Here is a 22,407-nt window from a genome sequence, read left to right as displayed (position 1 = left end):
CCCTCTTTTCCTCCACGCTGAAATGAAAGGGAGACTTCAGCAAGTACCAGTGTTAACCTGAAAGAGACCTGTCACATCTCGGCAAAGTCTTTGCCTCTTTTAATTGTGACTTATCATCTCAAGGGTTGCTTTATTAATAATCTTGCCCCCATCGGGACATGTTTAGCAGACAGGTTGGTCTCTCTGAGCTGCATATCTGATTCTTTGATATTGCATCTGCCTTAACAGAAAGAAAACTCATCTCTGTTTCCTCTATGGACAAAAATAAACTCTCCGGACGATTTGTCTGAACAGCTGCACAAACAATGCAATTTAGAAGGATGCAAACGATAGACGAGCAGGTTTTGTTCACAGCCTGTCTATCCTTTGTGTTTGCCAATTAGATCAGCAATCTTAACCCAGCTCTTGCGGCTGGGGTAAGGAGGAGAGACACGCACAGGGAATAAAGCTAGAGCATAATGCACATCACAGGATTACTCCAGGAAGCTGAAACCCTGTTATCAGAATGTGGAGCACCCTGGAATAAGGGTTTCCTCCAAAGCTGGCCTTTTTGGTTGAGTAAGCTGACAAAGACAATGTCACAGCTTCCACTGGCACTGGGCACAGCTATTTTTATTCCCTCCACATCAAGTAACAGCATAGCCATGTCACCCCACGGATTGAGTCTTAACCCAAACAGAATGAATCAAGGACAGCTAAGCTTTTACTTTTTGGAAGGGGGGGGTGGGGGAAACCGAACAGCTGAAATTCCAGTTTATAGAAACCTTTCACTGCAAACCATTCTGCAACGTTGCTAAAAATCAGTGCTGGCAACTTCATTCCCAAAGCAGTTTCCTTGACTTCAGGACTGTCTACATGATAGAAGGTTAGTCATGAGCTGAAGATGTCGCAAGAACCCTCAGTCATACAGCTTCATCGCTGCCTCTACCTGCAGCCGTGACGATCCAGTATGGATGTGGGGAGGCAGGATGCTCACATTGTTACACCCCCAGTCTCCAGGCAAAACCCGATATTCCACTCACTTCAACATCTGTAGTTAATTAGCCTGCCCCGTGGCCCAGGAGTGAGCGAGGACACGGAAAGCTGCATTCACTACTACAGACATCATGGAAAGAACATGTCAGACTGCAGCATTACACATGTATTTGCACTGCAGTGTACAGCCAGTGGGTGAAAACACAAGCAGAGCAGACAAGGCAGCTATGGGGCTGGTCTGTAGCAGGGAAACAGAAGCAAGCAACAAGCAGAACAGCCAGCTTCTCAGTGGAGAAGGACCTAGAAAGATGCCAAACATCAGCTCAGTCCACCCTACACCAAGGTGTACGATCTGCACCAGATCTTCAGCCTGTACAAATGTGCACAGCCCCCAACATCAACACCACTGACCTACAGTAGCTGAGACCCAGCCCATTCATTTCAGGGTGGGTGGTGGTCTGTTTTTTTTTCAGCTGAAGCACAAAACAGTTTCACTCCTGTTGAAATTCTTAATCTTAAAAAGCAAGCTGAAAAACGTCTCAAGGATGGGCGGTCTCAAAACGAACACACCCAGAATAAGTGGTTCCATGACAAAAATGTCAACCTCAGAGTTGCAAAGCACTTTGGAGGCATGCAACCACTTACGTGTCAGAAAAGTGATGACAAGTTTTCCCAGCTACCAGGCTGACTGTCCCACAGCACTGGTAGAAGGATAAGCCAGAAATTCCAGTTGGTGAGCTCTAGCTGTCCTGATCTCCAAAGAATACGAGCCCTTACTCCTGTCAGACATTAGTGTGCTGGGATTTTTTCTGTTCTGATAGGCAGCCAGCCAAGGAGACACTGTTTTCGCAGCTCCAGACAAATACAGATCAGACTTAGGGCGGAGAGAGGCCCTAATTAATCATAAAGAACTGAATTAGGTTTCTGCAGTGCTGAAATTCTGCTGGCTTTCATTGTGAATTAATGCCATTATGAACAGAAATGTTAGAAGGACACCTGTTTCCAACAGCTCCGACCTAGAACTACACATACATCCCTAGAAACGCTCTGATTCAGGGACCCAAATGGGAGACCCTCCCTCGCCCCACGGTTTGGAGGACTTTGAGTCAAAGCTTTGGTTATCACCCATCTCTGGTTTCCATCAGCACATCTATTTACCTCCCATTCTCCTACGGCACCGAGGAATGCAGCATCGCTGTGTTCCACAGGTACACCTGTGACTCGATAATGTCATTTAAATACCAAGCATCAAAGTTGATACACAAAAGCCAAGGCAGCCCCTTCTCCCCTCCACACCTGTGTGGGTGCACAGCTCCTGCTAGCACGAGCAACAACTCCAGGCTGACGGGAATATTGTCTCCTTTACTCTCACTTGCCCCATAAAGGACCAAATGAACAAAGTTTGGTTCATCGAGAGGTAGATTTTGGGCGAAAGAGGACATGAGGCATCGTGTTTCCAACCCTGCTGCTGCCTTAATGTGCAACCTCAGCCAAGTCCCTGGCACTCACTGGACTTCTGCTTCCCCCACATGGAAAATGGGGGTGACGATACCTACCACGCAGGGTTGTTGCATGTTGGAAGGACTCGATCGGAAGGGGAGGCAGAGGTGTTATCTCACAGCCTGCTGAAGACATTTCCCATTAATAGACTGCATGAGCACTGCATGGAGAACTCTTGTGTCACACGATTATGAAATTCCTTGATGTGCCATTAATATATATGCTAATATTGAAGCAATGTATGTATCCTGTTATTGTGCAACCAGCGATGTTTCCACGGGAACTCGGCCAATAAAAGGCACATATGCAGCGCGTGGTTTTTTCAAGCCAAAATAACTTTTTCAACCTTTTTTTCTCTCTCTTTTTGTCTAAAAAAAAAAAAAAAAAAAAGTTCTTTTAAACCAGGAAAGATATTCTGCCAAAGATCAGCCTTGGCTGCCAATTTTCACACGATGGTGATCTAAGTAAGTCTGCAGATAATATTTTTTATATTTCCCAAACACCATCATTACCAGACTCTTTTATGTGGCACTGCTGGGATGAAAGTCATCTTTGATTTGGCATTTCCATGCTCTCCCCACAAACGTGACAGATTCTTTACATTGCCGGTGTCTTCATTAAGCCTTGAAATGAGGGCCATATCCCACCTGGAATTGTTAGATAACCTGTCCAGAGAAGCTGGGCAATTATTGGCATTTAACTGCTATATGAAATATATATATATGAAATATTATTCATATATATATATGAAAAGCAACCAACACTACTGACCCATCAAGCTGAATTGGTTTGCTTTGCTCATCAATGCACAATAGTTACGAGGGATCTTTGAAATTCTGAGTGCTAAATGAGCCTTTAAGTTACGTTTGGTGAACCCAATATGAAAAAGCATTTCAATTCTAATTATTGTTTTAAAATCCTACTCATCTTTCTCTCTCTCCAAGTATCAACAAAATGCCCAGAGCTGTCTGTTTCCATTCGAGATCTGCTGGGAAGCCAGATCCAAGGTCTTTCACTTTATGTAGAGCTTTAGAAAGACTTGCTTGGGCGCCGCAACCAATCTTGCTGTCTTAAAACAGATTTTCTCCAATTAATTCATGAGTGCTTTTTTCAGTCTTTTTACTCATTCCTTTATTAAGCCATTATACAGAAATGAAAATCTTGAAGTTAGATGGATGCAACATGGAATGCATATAGGTTTAATAAAAAGATTACTTCTGTGCCTGGCCCGTGTATTCACACCACCACACATACTCCTTCGCCACCTCCTTTACACGTGCAACATGACGTAGGGGGGGGAAAGAAGTGCAACTGAAACTACAGCAAAATCAGAAACATATAGCCCGATACAAGAATTGGCTCAAAATAACTAAAGATTTCAAATTATTTTAGTCCTTTATTAAAAATAAGTTAATAAAACAAAGACAGGCTGCGTTTAAGACATTTGAATAGTTTGCCTTTTCCAAATTCAGACTGACGACACATTCCTACTCCCTTCCAACTCGGGGGGAACAACGCAAGAATCTCTTTATTGAAAAAGAAAAATCCTGTATTATAAAAAATAATCCACATGAGCTGTCTTTGCACACATTACAGAGATGCAAAAAAGGGCATAATTTTAATTATTTTCTCCTCTTTGTGGATCACCTTTCATTAAATTGTTGAGAAGAAAACATACTCCCACCAAGACATTAACAACTCATTTCCAGTACTGCTTGGGTGAGGAGACCAAATAAAAGTAAATGGCTTCTACAATAAGACACATCATCCATCGTCAGCATGTAAAACACAGTCATTAATCACAGAAGCAACCTACTTATTACGGGTATTCAAGCGCTGGCAATACAAATGCTTATAAAACAGGGTCTGCTTTCATAATTCCCTGCCCTTGTCTCTCAATAGTTTAGAGGATTAACCCTTTTACAACGAGGGATGGGCAAACTGGTTTTGCCTAATTCCAAACCAACCTGACGTCATGGGTTCGAAAGTTCGACTTGAACTCAAACATTATCAGCTGCAGTTTGTGCTGAGGGGAGATCGCCAGAAATAGCTCAAGGGGAGAAAAGGGAAGGAAGACAGCGAAAGAGCAAATTGAGAAACCCAGCAGGGCATCGACAGAATGAAAAAAGTGCAGTAAAGTGTCAAAGGATGGATAAAAATTGCTAACAAATGAATTGAAACCCCTACAAAGTAATAAATGCAGCTTTGCCTTAACACCTATCTTAATGTGATTTGTGGGGAAGTCCCTTTCCTTCTACAGACTTTGCTCTGGTGGGGAAAAAAATAAGGATTTTATTTGTACTTAATCAATCCTTACAAAAAGCACAGTTAAACATACGCAATCCCCACCACCCATATGACTTTGGGCTTCTCTTCTTAGCAAAGGATTTGACACTCCTTTACACGAGTCTGTAGCGAACTGCTCTTTTCCTTTAAATAATGGGAAAGATGAGGCATGCAGCGAGCAGCTCCACATCACGTAGTGGTCAAGGACAACGCCAAGTAACGACGACCAAACCACCACACATCCACTGCAAAGTCCTCAGCTATTCCACGGGCTCTGCAAAATCACAAACTCCGTTCGGTTGTCCCTGTTCCCAACAGCGGCATGCCCCAGGCTGCCGGCTAAATGAATGCTCAGCAGAAAACATTCGTATATTTGCAGTCTGATGCAATTCCTTTTCTTTTTCTACACACCCAAAACTTCTATTGACTTCATGGAGTAAATAAGAAGTGGGGATAGGGGGGAAATCAAGAGGTACAGAGAAAAGCAGTATTTGGACATAATCTGCAGCATGCAAACAATTAAATTAGAATTTAAAATACACAAGCCTCACTATTTACTGATTGTTGTAAAGAGTGACACATCTGAATGAAGAAAATTCTTGTGGAGAGAAACTAGATGAGCTATGTATTCAAATCTTCTCACAATGGGTAAACTGGTCCCCGTTTAACCAGAGGCAATAACTTCTCAAACACTTAAAATTAACTTTGTCATCAACTGGACAAACATTTCCAGTGTCGGTATCAATTACTGGAGGCAAATGACCCATGATTGGCTTTGCGGAAAACAAATATTTTGAAAAGACAAGAAAAGAGTCCAGCACATTCTAAGCCACGCTAAAGCTACGTGCCAGGAACTGGAAACAAACACTCCAGTTTCTTCTTGATGGATTTTTAGGTTAATTGACAAAGCAGCAATAGGCAGCAGCAGCTATTCCATTGTAACTTTCTTCATTTGTAAAAAATACTCAGTGAATGCCTTGTAGGCATGACTGGTTTCAGGGTAAAGCTGGCTGTGCCCTGGCAAATCATCAGCAAGAAGTTCAAAACATTGCAGAGGTACTCAGAAACTCAGCACCAGCTCTGCTTCCTAAGAAATATCAGGAGTTTTCCCAAGATATTTCCCCTAAAGGAAATGTTTTTCTTCAACCAAAGTTGCCATCAAGACACCGTGATGAATGATATATTCCACCATCCAAAAGGATTTTCTATCCTGTAATTTACTACGGGAAAGTACCGTTTTTATGTTGCAGGCATCACTTGGAGATAAACACAATCAGCAGGTAAAAACATTATCATCGGTTCTGCTTCTTGAAAGGTAATACCAAAGTTAACGTCGCTGGTGAGTTAATGCGAGTCAAACAAATCACACCTAGGCTGCACTAAGCACTCGGTATCTGTGAACAGGTAATAGTAACGCTCCATTTTTAAATAGCTGTCAACCGATTTTAATGCATTTTTACAAGTTGTAACATGAGGCACGGATCACAGAAATCGTTTTTTTCAAACATATTAAAGCCACAGAGAATCAACTATAGCTATCAAGTTGCCTCTATTGCCTTCATGGCAGCATCTTTGTTTAGTGACGGGGAAGAAAACAGGCAGTATTATTTCCTCTGAGTACATGCCATACAAGCCCTATATCTATGTTTATCATGGTTGTATCCCTTTTTCCTGGGTAACACTGCTGGATAAGTATCACTTCTACCCTTCTCTGAAAGACAGACATTTCAAATTTCATAGTTGCAAGCTCTTTAGAAAGCGTTAGTGGAAGCTATTAATTGATCCTGCTTTTAATAGAAACATGGAAAACAGAGAAGGACACAAAAAAAGGAAAAATCACCATGAACACTGTGACAACACAAAAGAATAGGAAATAATTTGCCAAACTGAGTTTGACAGACTAAAGATGAAGCCCATTTAGCCAGCTAAACAGCTCTGAAGACACCCCAGCGCTCCCATGCTAGCTGTGTGTGCCATCAAATTGATCTTTCTCATCTCCACCCATGGCCCGTTTTCTGTCCTCTCACTGCTCTGCAAACATCCAACACCTCCATCTGCCACAAAGACCTTTCACAGAGCCACCACGATGCCGTGTCCTTCATTACAACAAGGATCAGGCCCCATCTTTCGTTTGAAACGCAGCTGCTTACGCAGACAGTAAGCAAATCAGACCCATTTCAAACCCTGCCGCGGTCCTGGCGCTTGGCATTGATCGTCTGGGATCAGTCTGGGAGATTGTCTGTCTGTGGGGACAAATCTAGTTTGCTCAGAGAGACAGGAGTGACCCCGGTCAATAGCTATTCCCTGTTGTATACGCAGCTTGCCACGTCCCCAAATTTTGACAGATCTTTAGGGATGGCACTTAGGATGCAGTAATAAAACCTCCTGAGACAGCGTACCCCGTCAGGCAAACGCTAGCCAGGAAACCCTAGACTGCCAAATTTGAAGTGGTCCAAAGAGCAGGAGATGCCTTTGTCCTGCTGGAAAATGGATGGTGAGAAGAAATTCTGAGGACAGAACAAAGACGATCAATCCTGAATTTATAAAAGAATACATAAATTGCCTTAAAGCAGGCTCATGAATCACAACTGAAAAGATCATCTCCCTGATTTTCTGAAAACACCACCATATGTTGTTAAACTTGAACGTATTTATAAATCCATCTTTTCATCACGTAGGTTCTTTCTTTTTAAATAATATTTTGGATGCTGTACTTCGTTCAGCTGAGACAAAAGATGAATATCCATAACGCTCACAGTTTTGAGATTAGCTCATGCAAAAGTTTATGAGCTGATACTTACACAAGCAAGCTCTCTACATCCTGACAATTAGATGAAACACCACCAGGATTTCTACAATCCCTTTTCAGTCATCTTTGCTGCCCCTTCTCAGGCCATCTCTAGCCAGGAGTCTCTGATAGATAGAAATACATCTGCAGTATCAATGGCTGGGACATCTCTTCACAACAGACAGGCGCTAAAGGGGTCAGGCACCAGCCTCGGAGGTCCCTGTCCGCAAGGAAAAGGGTTTCAGTAGAACCGTGCAAACAGAACACGGTCAGTCTGGGATTTCATGAATGCTTTTGTTTTAAATGTCATTTAAGTGCTAAACTGCCTTATAATAACGCGCTTTAATATGTTTACAGTTAAGGCATAATTGGATTTGACTCATTTTGGCCCTGATCCAACTACGATTTAATTGACTTCAGTGGGAGTTGGATTGGGCTCTAAGTAATTTTAACTAAAATAATCCATCAATTGTTCCTCACCCACTTCATCAGACTCCTTCCCATCATTCATGATTGCTCTGTAATTTAGTCCAACAAGGTGAAACCGACCCTTCTAACTTCTGGAGTGGCTTCCTATCCCTCAGCAGAGAATTCAACTGCTATTCAGCAACCTACAACAAATCTGGGTAAGAAAAGCAAAAGAGCACAACGAAGAGCAGATGGCAGATATCCAAACTGCCTAGTGCCGTCCTCTGCTGATACAGAAACCTCCAAATATCAGCTCCTCCACCATTTAGTCACCACAGGAACAAAATGAACTGTTAGCAAAGCTGTCAAGAGGAGGTTTCGAACAAAACAGACAGAAGGGTGAAGCAAAATGCATTCACAAACTCACGCAAATGTTGTGTGGCCAAAAAACCCCCATTTGCTTCAGACTTCTTACCATTATATTGTATCAACGATTACGTTACTTGTTTCTATTTCAGGGGGACTTTTCATATTCTTCTTCGAGCCGCGTGAGTAAACACAAGCCGCAGCACCACGTCTTCCTAAAGACGTATAAGGTGATGCAATTACACGTACGTGACACGGACGATGTGCAAGCAGATATTTCCCATAAGAAAGTACCACTGCTGCTAATTTTGCTTCAGATGAATGGTTAGTCTGTCATATAATACCCTATTTAAGTAACCACAAACACATCACACATGGTTCTGTGTCTTGTAAAAGAAAAGGAGATGCTCCTATTAAGGTTTCAACGCTTCTGTGCTTACACAACAGCGTTTTGGTTTTTAATGTGTAAATGTAGGCAGTTGTACACCAGGTGTGGCAATAGGTCCCCCCCCACTGGAAGCTACAGGGACTTGTTCTTGCTTCAACATTAGATCTGAAGATGTCTATTAAACCATCGATGAAATCCAACTGCTGTAAAGTGAAATCCCAGTTAAAAAAGAATTTGCTTCAGCAGGAAAAGTAGCCATTAACTATCCCGTAACTTGCAAGATAATCATTAGGAGAAATACCCAAAGTCAAATGGTGAGCCAAGCGTTTAAAGATGACTTGATGACTACATTGAAAACTCCCTTATTTTGAAGGAAATCCACAAAATGAGTAGCAAGATTATCAGAGTTACAGGGCAAATGCGAGAGTTTCCAGTTGAAATCCTTTGCATGAGTAGTCCTGTTGAAGTCAGCCAACTAACTACATGAATAAAACCCACTGACATGTTAAAGAATTTACAAGATAAGACCTGAATTCAGACATCCAAACACATTTTAAGGTCACTGTAAGGTTGTTGCTCTGAATCTCACAGAAAAAAAGAGCATATGTATTTGCAAATTTTCTGTCATCACATTTTCAAAGGGAATTTTATTTTTGTTATATAGGAAGTTCTTGAAAACTGTTTTTCTCCTTCCTTAAAAAAAAAAAAACACAACCAACAACCACCAAACTGTGATTTTTAAATTGAAAAATGAAAAAACAAAGCAGAGATTTTGTCCGGGAGCTGTTAAGGGTAGCGTTCTTTCAGGTTTTGTGTTTTAGATAGAGCTCAAATATTCTGGAAATAAGTACTGCCAAAACCATAGTTTTATAAAAATCCTGTACAGGGAAAAAGACTATATTTTCCCACTCACCATGTATGCCAGAATATTCTTCTAGAAAATGCCTTGTTATTTTTACTGAAATTATTTTCTTCTTACTGAAATAATAATATATATTTGATCTACAAAAATGCCAACTATGAAGAGGTATGTACAGACCAGTCAAAAAAGGAATTAATTGGGGGGGGGGGTGGGGGTGGTGTGCGGGTTTTATTTTCTTTATAAGGAAGAGATGCTGGACTGCCTTGCCATGCAGCACACTTCAGAGAGAGCACACTTCAGAGAGATTTACACAGACCACTAATGGATACTGACCCCAAGAACACTAACACCCTCATTAAGTCTCATCAGGTAGCCAAGAGCAGAGTCACACCTTTCGCATCCTCATGGCACATGTTCTGCCAGCATCACCCAGCCCCCTCTGGGTACCAGGATACGTTCAGAGGACACACGAGAAGCAGCAAGGATATAACTTCATTTGCAACACCAGGACGTGCTAACTGCAGTTGGGAGAGATTGAGCACCAGTGCAGGGGTCCACATATGGGAAGATGGAGGATTTTTTGGGGAAAGGCTGTTCTTCATCCTTCCCTTCAGTTACTTAAACTGCTCTCAGCACTGAGCACCTGCACACCTGACCACAATATCTCCAACTGTTCACTTGGTGTGTTCTGAGCTGCGTTCTGGCCAAGAGAAACGAGGGAGAAGATGCCAAGAATTAGTCAAAACTTTAAGTCGTATGAAAGGAAAATGGGTAAATATTAAATATTTACTGTGTTAGCCAGGTCCTAACACCAAATCTCTCTATATTTTTAACAATGGCATTGAAGGGTAGCTTTGGGAATTTCGCATCACTCAACAAGGGCTAGAAGCCTCTCAGCTAGATTGTCCCAGAGAGCTAGGAACACAAGGAATAATAGGTAACTTGGGAGGGAGAAATCCATCCCCAATGTTTCCCTGGACGGTAATATATTAGTATGACCTCACGATTTATTGCTGCTAAGCTGCTCTGAAACCTCTCACATTCGTCTCACCCATGCAATCCATGGTGGGAGCGATCAGACACACCATGGCAAGAAATGCAAGCAATGCAAAGAGGGGATGCCTTCCTCTGTAAGTCAGCGTGAGCGGACGCGTCGTGCCCATCAGCAGGAGGCATAACTTGGTCTGTCTCGTCCGAGTGACGCAATGCTGTGCTCTGCTCTCCACAGGGCATCTACTCCTCAGCTCCCATTATCTTGTTCTGTTACAGACTTTGTCCTGACTTACACAAATACAGCTGAGATCACAAACCGGGTCCTAAGTTTTCCAAGGAACCAGTATTTGCTAGCATGTGAAGCTCGTGTTAACGTGTTCTGGCTTCTGCACTCCAGCTGCAGCAACAGAACTGACTGAAAACGTTTGGTTGTAACTTCCTTTCATCAAAAAAGAAAAAGAAAAAAAGAGAATATTTTGCGATACAGAAAGTAACTTCGTTGCTCTGCCAAATGCCTCATAAAAGGGAAAGTGTTAGAAAGTTTTGTTTCAGCCTTCAGAAGATATGTTTTCAATATTTTATTCCAGGTCAAGTATTTTCTCTGATCTGATTTTCCTCGCACACGCACTTTTCTAAACTTTTAACTTGCCAAGATAAATCCAAAATATTTTACTTCACTCTGAACTGAAAAGGACAGGTGATTGTTATTTCTTCTATCTACCAACAAACCAAAACATCCATTTTTCTGACGGTTCCGAGCATTTTCACTTTGATGTGATGAAATTCTGTACACCGTCTGCAAACGCAGAGCCCAAGTTTCCAGTTCCTCCAAGCAGGGCTGCACAGTCCTCTCTAACTGGACAAGGTATCAAGGGAATAAGCGTAAGGAATTGATCGTCAGACTCAAGCAATTAAGACCAACTGAGCAACAGTGAGCCAGAGTGGAGTAAATGTAACCCAGTAAATGCCACCGGTTAATTAAGAAACAACTCTAGTGAGTGTATGGAGCAAGGCATCTACAGAGATCGGTTCCTGATGTGAAGATCAGTTCCAGATGACCAGCTCTGCCATCTCTCACGTGCAGTTGCGTGCAAATCTGCTTCCTCACAGGCTTGCACTGAGAGCATGGAAGCAACTGCAAGTCAGAAAGCTGGAGATTTCGTTCAATCATCCAAACCTGCTTCCAACACTCCTACCGGCACTGACCCCTTTCTGAAGGTGGATCAACACTCCCATCAACGCACCGCCAAGGTTATGGTACAGCTAAATGTCCAGCATGCTGCTTCACTGGAAAACAAATATAATGCTCAACACGGGTAAACAGAATAAAAACAAAAAGTGTCCGTAGCTACTGCTCTGTTCCCCATAGCCCGGTGAGCCAAGCAGGAGTTTCACACAACATGCTGGCTCAAAATGGCCTTACTTCTTTTTTTCCCCAACTTCCCCAGCTGGTACTGAAAGCAGCAATGCTGGAGGACTTTTATTCTACCAGACAAATCTGTCTTTTCCTGCATTTCACGGCAGCAAGTTGAATAGAAGTCATAAAAATAACCATTGCAACAACTTGAGAGCTGCGGCACCAGGTCTGCATCGCGCAGTTGGGCTCCACCAGCAGTGTCCACGTTGAGGACAATTTTACAAACCTACAGCGTTTAAACCTACGTCAGCACGGAGGGATTTAAACTGTGCTTCAGTGCAAGCCGTGAGGCTTTAGAAAATAAGGTGTAGGTGTCAATTTTCCAAGTGGAATCCCACATTCATTAATACCTCCTATTATAGCATTCCTCCACAGTGCTTATTCGTGCTTAACCACAACCACAACGCCGATTACTTTCCACAGTATGTTCTATGGCAATTGCTGGGGTGTGATTTTCTGTTTTGCTCCACGTAGTTTTGCCTTTCATTAATTTCTTTTACTCACTACTAACTGTACTGAGATATAGACCGCAAAATTCAGTCTTGATTCCAAATTTTTTAGTATCTAGCATTGAAACTTCTTTAGAACCAGATCTCCCTGATCATCCTAACCGAGGCCAGATTCTGATCTGCCTTTGCTTCTGAAATACCACCTTTGATACTGGATATAATCTGATTGAGAAAATTTACAGACACTTCTCCGAGTATATAGCTATTATTACCCAGCCCATTATTATCCCCCATATGCCACTTTTTGGCATTTCTGAACTGTTTGCTGCTAAAGACATCAAAACATGTAAAAACTAAGGTGGACATCCTGAAAAACACCAAGCTCTTTAAAATGAAATTTTGTGCCCTGAATTCAGCAGTTACAGATGAATCCACATTCAAAGCTACAGTGTTTGCTCAGTTAACCTCAGCTGATAAACTGATCTTCAGCGTGATTGCTCCAGAAAGTCGTTTTCTTGTAGGGCTAAAATGGACAGGGAGTTATTTGGCTGAGCGTTTCGAGAAAACTCAGACCTTCCTAAGGTTGCAGCTGAATAAATCACACTATAGGAGCGGGGAGAGAGTCCCGCCAGCAAATTCTGACTTTTCTAGGTCTTCAGACGAGCACTTCGAGACAACAGCGTAAATGTGACTGCATCTTTTAGGATCTGTATGCAGTAACATAATCTCTGAATTATCTCAAATTTATTAGGAATACTCAACAGCTTTCCTAATACTGGAGCAGAAACATCTACAGAAGCAACACTTTGTATTTTTCAGGATTAATAGATTTCCTTTGTCATTTTGACATTACTTTTTGCTATTAAAACTACGCAATTATACTTATCTTTGTAAGCTAAACTCAATAAACGTAGGCGGTTTTCAAAAGTTCTTTTTTTCTTCATATGTTTGCACAAACAATCAGAAAAAAAAAAAAATCCCCAACAGCATTGCAGCAATGTAGATTTCCACACAGAGACACTTTCAGCCTGGCAATTTAAGTTGGCACCTATCGCTCCCTGCTGCCGTATAAACAAGCATATTAATTTTGGCCCGCTTCCCTCAACAGATACATTTTGGGACACAGGTCTTCAACAGACCTTGTGAGTCATCGAGTCCCAGCTCCTGCCATTGCAGGCACCCGTTTAAGACATCTAGGACTCCGGAGCACCCACTTCATACACCACAACACCAAAACTCTTCCCAGCACCTTGTAATAAGGATGGGGATGCCGCAGAAACCCTCACATCTGCAATTCATCCAGGGGTGACGGGAGGCTGGGTGCCCTCAGGTTCCAGTTAGCCTGCTAGAAGGTACACCCCCAACTTTGTATTAGCTTTATTTAATGGGATTAATCCAGCTGTTACGTTTCAGATAATGTGCTTTGAATGGATGGCATCTCATTTTTCCCCGCGCTGGGATGGACGCGACATGGATTCCGCTTTCTTTTCCCACAGTGCCCCGCTTTCCCCCAGGATCTCTGTAACAGGATCCCTTCAATTTAAAGGAAAAAGGTTCAGCAAGCATCTGAGCAAAAGAAACAGCTTCCAGCCCACTTTTAAGTAACATCCCAGAGCAAATCCAAACCTTGCCTACATCAAGGCCTTTTCGAAGGGAATCAAAAGGAATCGCGTTGTGAGGTCACGCATAAAACATGAGCTCTTTTAAGATGCAATAAATCTACTTTCCCATCATGGCTTCCTACAACAGGCTGACAAGACTGACTGAGGTGAGGACCAGAAATACCACAGCTCACGCTTTATCGCACAAGCAAGGATTCCCCACAGGGCCCAGCGACTGCAGGTTATCGCCTAGTTCAGTCCAGAAAATACCAAATACACCAGGAAAATGACAGCTCAAAAAAAAACCAACCCAACAACTTGTGGATAAGCAGTTCTCAGTTTCATCCTAAGATAAACCAACAGAAGACAGACAAGAGAACTGGAAAAAAAGAATTCACATTTTGAACAATTCTATACTAGATACCCGCCTACGTTAAAACCCCAACCGCACAAATACTGAACAAAGTCTCATCCTCAAAAAATCACTAAAACAATCAAAAAACCCCACCAACCGCCAAACCAAAACCCCCAATAAGAATTTCAAGGAAACAAATCATAATTATTAGTGTTCTTCAAAGGCAATTTGTTCCACAAACTAGCAAGCAGTAAACTTTCAAGAAGATATAACCGAGCTGAGGAAATGAAGGTTATGCCCACTTCCAAAAGTTGTGGCACTTTTAAATATACATAGAGCAGCACAATTGCCTTTAGCACAACTCCCCTTACAGAGGTGTCAATATTTTTGTATCCAAGTAGAAAACAAGTAAGGCCACAGCAATAAGGCATCTTTGTGCCTGTAAAACTACGTTCCTGCAAAGTGTCCTTCTAGTTATAGAGAAATATATATATAAGAGAAAGCAGTGCAGTCCTACCTGAGATATGCACTAGGAAAAAACCTTGATGTAAAATGGAAATAAATTGCACTGATGTTCACTGGGATTTAAATCACTAAGATACTTCCAAATTTGAGGAGTTGGTTTTTTTTTTTTTATTTGTTTGTTGGGTTTTTTTACAAGCCCTGGAATAGGACACAGCACAGACAATAAATATTAAGTACTAGCAACTTCGCTAAAATAAACCAAAGACTCTTAAAAGCTCTCTCTCCAAAGAGACAATGCAATTCTTTTTAATCCAGCCATCTCAATTCATGCAGATAGTTTAGAAGATGTAAGACCAATACTGTTGATTATTAATATGCAATGTCACGGATTCCACTATCGCAAGGGATGGCACACAGCCTCCCCCCACCCCCGGCCACGACCACCCTGGCTTTTATTTTTCAAGCGATTTCAGTTACTTTGGTAAATATGAAGCATTTTCAGTCTGACCTCACAACACTGTACACTGACAACATCCTTTGATTCCTTATCATGCCCGGAACGACAAATACGGCGATTGGATTTTGAAGGTATTGCTAAACCAAGATTTTAAAAAAATCCAGGAAACAAACCAGAATTGGTATAGACTCGCCTACAAATATTTTTAAATGTAAAACTGAAAAATTACATAAAGCCGATCTGAAAAGCGATTCCTATAGGACGCGACTCAGAAAGCAACCTTCAGAAGTCACTTTAACAAACCAAGCACAGTACACATTAACACTGTAATCATTACTTAGACAAATTAATTAGATATATTTTTATTGGCCTTTTGTATTATGTCATAACTATCACAAAACAAAATAAATAATGTTTTGATGAAGTCATTACAGTCCAAAAAGTCATAAATCAATGATGTATTAACCACCATCTGAAGATATTTCTATTTTACTATTTAATTTTTTTTAATCACAGTGGCTCTGAACCTGGGCTGGTGTTTTGTTACACATTCAGTATGATTTCAGCCCTGTTTATTTGGCTCAGTAATTGCCACAATACATGTTCATACACCAAATTTTAAGCTAACGATGGATCCTTTTTACAGGGAGTTTTCTTTCCAAAGAAAAATTTTGGCTGGGGCTTGTTCCAAGCTCTTCGCAACAGGAGTCTCCCCAGTGAGACCGGTGAGCTTTGCGCTAGACCTCCCGAATGCTCCGTACCACTAAAATGTCAGCACTGGACCTCACGAGGGACAGGAAAAGTCCAAAAAGCTCCTTCCACCCCTCACCCTCCTCTACTTGAGAAATCTGTTTTGTCCCAGTTCAGCTGCACATGCTTAAATATTTAGCATTTGATCATAGGCAAAGAAAAAAATATTTTCCATTTGGTTACCGATGTTTTTCAGATCACTTAACAAAGGATGTTGTTAAATACACCCGCTGCGCGACTACAACATCTTACATCTTTCAGCTCCAAATAAATTACAAAGGCGTATCAGACTCCTCTGACTTCACCCAAGATGAAAGAACCTAAATTAACTCTTTAGCCCATGAAAATGCCTACAAAATTTGACTCCTGACTCGAGAAACAGCCGTGCTGCTGAAGAGAATGTCAGCTGAAGCAACTAATTACTCATTACTCTTTCAAACACTCCCATGTCCCAGCTACAACTATCCTGGCAAGGTAAATTTCTGTGATTTAGGTTAAGACTAATTTTTTTTAAACCGCAAAGAGACAGACTAAGTGCTCCCTCCCTTCCTGATGAACTCAAGAGACTAAGGAAACACAAGCTGGGAGTTAAATGCCACCGCGCTGTGTTTCTGCAGTCTTTAGTCCCTAAGCGGTTTTTAGGTTGGTTGGTTGGTTTTCTGTCATTTTGTTTCGATTCATTTTTTTTAAACAGATCTGTATTGGATATTCAAATTATTTCACTTTTTTTTTTTTGTGGTGGTGTCCATTTCTTAGGCAATGACAGAATTTCCTCTCTTTTGTAATCAAAAAAAAATTCCCATTACCTAATACATATAGGACTTTAATTATACCTATAAACCTTAAGTTTTATAAGAAGGCTTACAATTTGGAAGTGTGGTCTTTTTTAGCAGTTTCTTCTACGGTTTTAATCCCGCAAGTGAATCTCTCTCTGTACCTCAGGTCTCAAGCACAGAAACTCCATCAAGCTTATACCACCAGGAGCAGATCTTCACAATCCACCCTGACACAGGGACAGGCCAGAGCTTGGGCTAGAAACACAACCTTGAGGGCAAATTCATTAAAGATCCCAGGCACAAAGAGAAATAAGGCTTTAATTGAACAGTAACCACAAGAGCCTTGCTAGCATCACTCAGAATCCACTGCTGAATCATTCCAGGATTATTAATGATTATTTAATGAATATATATTAGTCTTGCAAAGACAGTGTTTGCTATACTTGACGCAGAACTATGTACTAAAATAATTTTTCTCTTTTTTCCCATGGGGGTGATGAGAGTCAGAAGAGCTGCCGGGGAGCACCCCACCCATCAAAGACATCAAGGACCCCTTAGCCTGAAGGTGACATTCAAGCTGTGGGGTTTCGATGCTGAGTTAGTCATACGTGCTTCTGGCTGCTGGTAAATATTCAGGTTAATATTCCTTTTGGGTGCTAAAGGGACTTTTTTTTTTTTCCAAATGCTTCCTCTTTCTGTACAGAGATAGGGATTTCCTTCCTCTCCCTGGCAGCCTGACGACTCTGGAGTCACACCACAGACTCAGATGCGGGCAGAATCAGACCCTCTACGCTAACTGCGAGCTGCCACGCATCGAACCCATTTGGGATGCTCATGCCTATTTCGGCCAAGCGCTGAACTGCACCGTCTGTGCGGTAGTAAAGGATCAGCTCTAAAAAATACCCCTGTCAGCAATATCTTGATTAACAACCAGATCTTCTGGTATAAAAACGTCAGCAATTATTTAGAGAAGGCGAGGAATGCCACGCACTAATCGATCAGTAGAAATACACGTTGAATGAGGATCACGCTATGCAAGTAACTTCTTCCCAAAAGCTGATCATCACGAGTCTTAATTCTGATCTGGCCTCCTCATCACTTCTGGATGGCTAAAAATTACTTTTTACAAAATAAATATTGAGGTTGGGGGAAGACTTACGCTTGGACCAAGGGTGTACTCTACTTGTTGGGCTCTTAGCCTACCCGAACAGCAAGTTTGCTACTAGCACTGCTCTACAAAGACCTGAAAAGTTCCTTCTCGTTTCTATTCAGCCAAGCAATACAAAACCAAACCAACAAACCCAAGCCAAAGCACAGGCCTTCAATTTTTAAACACCACTGAAAACAAACATGAAATGAACTTTCCCAGGAAAAAGAAAGGAAAAATAAATTTTATGACCTTGGAATTTATAAAATTTCACTGGGAATTAGCCCTTTGCAAATATTTTTCAACCACTATGATTTTATGAAGAATTTATTTTTAAGTTTTGCTTTCATCATCTGGTTCTCTTAAGGCATGAGGTGTCACCATTGGAAATGTGGCCGTACGGGAAGAATAGAAATCTGGAAAAAAGCCTGCTTCACCAGAAAGAGGGATTTTTCCCCCCCTTTTTTTAAAATCTGGAATGCATCGTATGAATGATATTTTTCCTTTTAACATGGGATTTTAAAAGCTCACATTAGCCCAATCTGTTTGTGAGATTTAATAATTCCCATCGTCAAGACCAAATTGCTCACGTTGGATTAAAAGTAGTGGTAGCCGTACGGGGCAGAGCTAGCTGCACAGGTTTATTTGTGCTGTCTGTGCCTGCAAAATCATCAGACAAATATATTTTTCAGATCTTTGCTGTTAGAAAACAGCCTAACTTCTTCCAAAGGAAAGGCGAATGTAAAGTAGGAAAACTGTGTATCGAGCATTTTTTTTCTCTCCTTTCCTCCATTTTTCTGTTAATTTCTTTGTACTCCCACAGCTGGCAGTGATAAATCCAACCCCCGGGGTCGGACGGCAGCAGCTCCAGGCTGCTCTCCGAGGGATCCCTGCTCCCGGGGATCCTTCCCGAGGGGGATCCCGGCTGAACCCCACCGCCGCCCCCCCAGATGTGCCCCGCAGCTGGACCAAACAGCATCCCCCTTCCCTGGGGAGCCAACGCGATGCCTTCGGGCGGGCTGGGGGTGTGAAACGGGGGGTAGCGGCGGGGACTTGGGGACTTCGGAGGAGCCCCGGGGGACACTGCGAAGGGGACCCCGGCCCCCCCCGCAGCCCCCGGGCCGGGCGCGGCGAGCAGGCTTACCGGCGCAGGAGTGCAGCGGCTTGGGCCGGACCAGGAGGGCCGGGCAGGCGGAGTAGAGGGAAAGTTTCTCGAAGTAATCGCAGGTCTCCTTGGAGAGGATCTCGTCGATCATGAAGGTCTTGTAGCGCCGCCTGCCTGCCTTGGCCCGGCCGGGCGCGGCGAGCCGCGGCTGCGGTTGGCAGTGCATGGCGGGGCCGCCCGCCGGCCCCGGGGCTGCGCGGGGCTGCGCGGGGCTGCGCCGCCCGCGGACGGTTGCGCATGGGCGGCCGGCGCCTCCGAGCCTGCCCGCGGCCGCCCCGCTGGCCGCTGCGCTGCGCTGGTGCTGCGCTGGCGCTGCGCTCCCGCCGCGCTGGCGGCGGCGCCGGCTCCCCGCTATATAAACCCGGCGATAAGCATCTCTGCGCGTCCTTTTGGGGACGCCCCGGCTGTCAATCAGGGCCCCGCTGCTCCCCGCCGAGCACCATTGTTACCCTGCGCCGGGCGGGGAGGATCCCGCTCCTCTCCCCTCCCTGCTCGCTATTTTAAGATACTGGGGTGTGTGTCTGTCTTTTTTTTTTTTTTTTTTTTTTTTTTTTTTTTTTTGGTGCAAAAACTGGAAAGGTTCCAGATTGGGGCTGGCTTTTTTTTTTTTTTTCTTTCCTTTCTTCTCTCTTCCCCCCCTCTACCCTGTAATCACTTTAAAAAATTAAAAGTGCACATCCTGTGAATGCAGACGGCTGCACATCCTGCAAACGCAGACCACTGGTGGGAGAGCGCTGCTTCCCAAACCCCTACAGCTTTCTCCCATCGGCATAAAACCTATTCCCCAGTCACGAAGTGCTGGAGAGCAGCAGGGAAAAAATAATACTATTTATAGGTGCCTTGCTGAAGCAAACGCTGCCTTCACCGGAGCAGCATTACTCAGTCCCCAGGCTGAGATGATTTACTGGCACATCGCGGCTTATCTCAGCTGGGTTTTTGCAAAGATGAGCTTTGAGCCCCTTCTTTGCGCACAGAGCCCACTGGCAGCGCATGGGGTGCCGAGGTTCCCCCGCTCTGCCGAAGCTGGTTTTCCTGGCTGGCTGAGCCCTGAGCTTTATTTCTCCACTCCGTGGCCTCTCTGTGGCGGTTCCCCGATGCACGGGGAGGATGGCTCCCAGATGGGGATTTTAGCTTGCTGAGAAATTGCACCGCGCCCCGTTTGGAGTCACTGTGGTTTAGCACGGGAATCACCCGCAGCCCTTATCCACTCCACGGGAAGGCGTTTCAGGAGGAGTCCTCTTGATTAACCGGTTGCTGCATGGTTTTCCAGAAACCGCAGCCGGCTCACAACTACTTGTGGCTGCAAACTTCAAACGGGTAAAGAGAGGCTCGTTACGGAGATGTGCCGCCCCCCCCAAAAAAAAATCATTTGCAGGCTTCGTACAAGGATTTAAGTATAATCTGCAAAACACAATCAGCCACCCTATAGTTTTCATGCTTTGGTGATCCAAATGGCAGCAAACTCTTACTTTACTATAAGCAAACTCAATCTGTTTTTGCAGAAGGCAACTACCATCTCAAACTCTCACAAATTACTTGAGCAGCTTTTATCATGTTGATCTATATTTTTTAAAGCCCTCCAAGAATCTCTAAACTATCTTTAATCTTTTTTGGAAAAGCACTTTCTTTTTCAATTACAAGTATCACTTGGCTTTAACCTCAGAGATATATTTGCTGATTTGGAGAGCCCTAAAAATCAAAAAAAGATCCTCGTGTTGTCCATGCACTGTCAAAACTGGAAGGCAGATGCAAGGAAACATAATACTTCTGATATATCCTTTGAACTTTTTTCTTAAAAACTCGTTACACGGTTTTAAAAAACACAGCACAGCAGATTACATTAAAACAAAGATAAAACAAAGCGTTTTGCTCATTAAACCCTTGGAAGGGCATTCTCATTTAAAATAAATTGGTTGGGAATGGTTTTATTTCTTCTTGTTTGGAGAAACTAAAGCAATCTTACAAGCAGGAATTTAACTAGAATAACAAAAACAACTAAGGAGTTCAAGGACTTTTTTCCCCGATGATACAACTCTTTTTGAATTACTTAAACCATTGCTTTAATTCCTAAACAAACTGCAGTTATTTAAGGAGATTTGCTGACTTCATTATGAATGTGACTTTATGGATATTCACTTCTGAGTTCAGACATAAAACATTTTAGGAGCACATTATCTTTGCCTCTTTTTCAGACTTTTTTTTTTTTTTTAGGAAACAAAATAATTACCAATAACATTAACTTAAGCAATTAGTGCTTGCTGATAATTCTCGCAAAGAATATTTCAGAAGCAATGTCCTGAGCAAGCTACTGTTTTAAATCCTGAAGTAGCAGCGTACGGCATTTTCCTCCCCCGTGTTTTCTTGGTGTCTGGGCAGTAGCTGCAGCCCTCCTACCCCCACTCCAAGTTAATTTTGCATTTACTGGCTTCGCAAAACCTGACGAGATGCAGCAGAGGAGTGTTTCCTAAATCAAGAGCACAATACAAGCACTGGAAATCAAAGAGTCTTCCATGAGCCTGACTAGATCCAGCCCAGAAATCAAGAGAGGAAGAAAACTGCCAGCTCGCCTAACCCACACGCAACTGACCGCAGGACGAGTCTCTGCTTGTCTTTAAACGTTTCTTTCTCACATCCGAAGGGCTGGATATCCAGAGATGTGGGGCTGGCACCTCTGCCCGTGCTCTCGGAGCACCAGTGCCCTTACCAGAGCCCAGGGAGATGAACTGGCGGGTGGGATTAGCATACCCTGGCGTGTCTCTAGAAACTTTCTTTCTTTTATTAATTTAAGACAAAAAAAAAAAGTGGCCAGAGCAATACAGTGGGTTATGTCTTATGAAACACACACTGGCTGTCAATCAAAAAGGGCGTGCTTTGGTCGGGAATAATCAGGGGTTTTGTTTCCAAAATTAATGAAGTGGCTGGAATAGCAAACATCTGCCAAGGGGACTCAAACCCCGAGCAGCTGTTGGAGCCCCCAGTACTCTTCCCATGTAGGACAGCCTTGCTGATAAGTACTTCTCCCTAAGGTTTCTCTGGTGGTTGAGAAACGGGGCCGTAGTAGAGGGTGGAAAGCAAAAGGCACGTTCAGGAAGGTTGGGAGGGCAGAAGACTTGACGCAGCCTGCGTGTGTGAGCCCAGCACCTGCACTTCACAAATGGCAGCAAGTTACCAGGATTTCTGCAAATGCCTTCTTCCAAAAGGAACCAGGGAATTAATCTAAGGGACACGATCCTGCAATTCACTGACTGAAGCCGTCTGT

At 43.0% G+C, this 22,407-nt stretch overlaps 1 protein-coding gene across 1 annotated transcript in view; it reads right to left on the bottom strand.

Annotated features, from left to right (window-relative positions):
* Nucleotides 1-19,597, bottom strand: part of BARX2 (BARX homeobox 2) — a 35,183-nt gene extending 15,586 nt beyond the window's left edge. Inside the window, exon 1 of the mRNA XM_056322899.1 lies at nucleotides 19,128-19,597. Within this exon, the coding sequence (XP_056178874.1) occupies nucleotides 19,128-19,314 (187 nt within the window). The 5' untranslated portion in view covers nucleotides 19,315-19,597. The remainder of the gene's footprint in view (nucleotides 1-19,127) is intronic.
* Nucleotides 19,598-22,407: the final 2,810 nt, after the last annotated feature.

The sequence above is a fragment of the Falco biarmicus genome, chromosome 20 (genome assembly GCF_023638135.1).
Source record: "Falco biarmicus isolate bFalBia1 chromosome 20, bFalBia1.pri, whole genome shotgun sequence".
Taxonomy (NCBI): Eukaryota; Metazoa; Chordata; class Aves; order Falconiformes; family Falconidae; genus Falco; species Falco biarmicus.
Note: the sequence above shows the minus strand (reverse complement) of the source record. Positions and strands in the feature narration are given on the sequence as shown.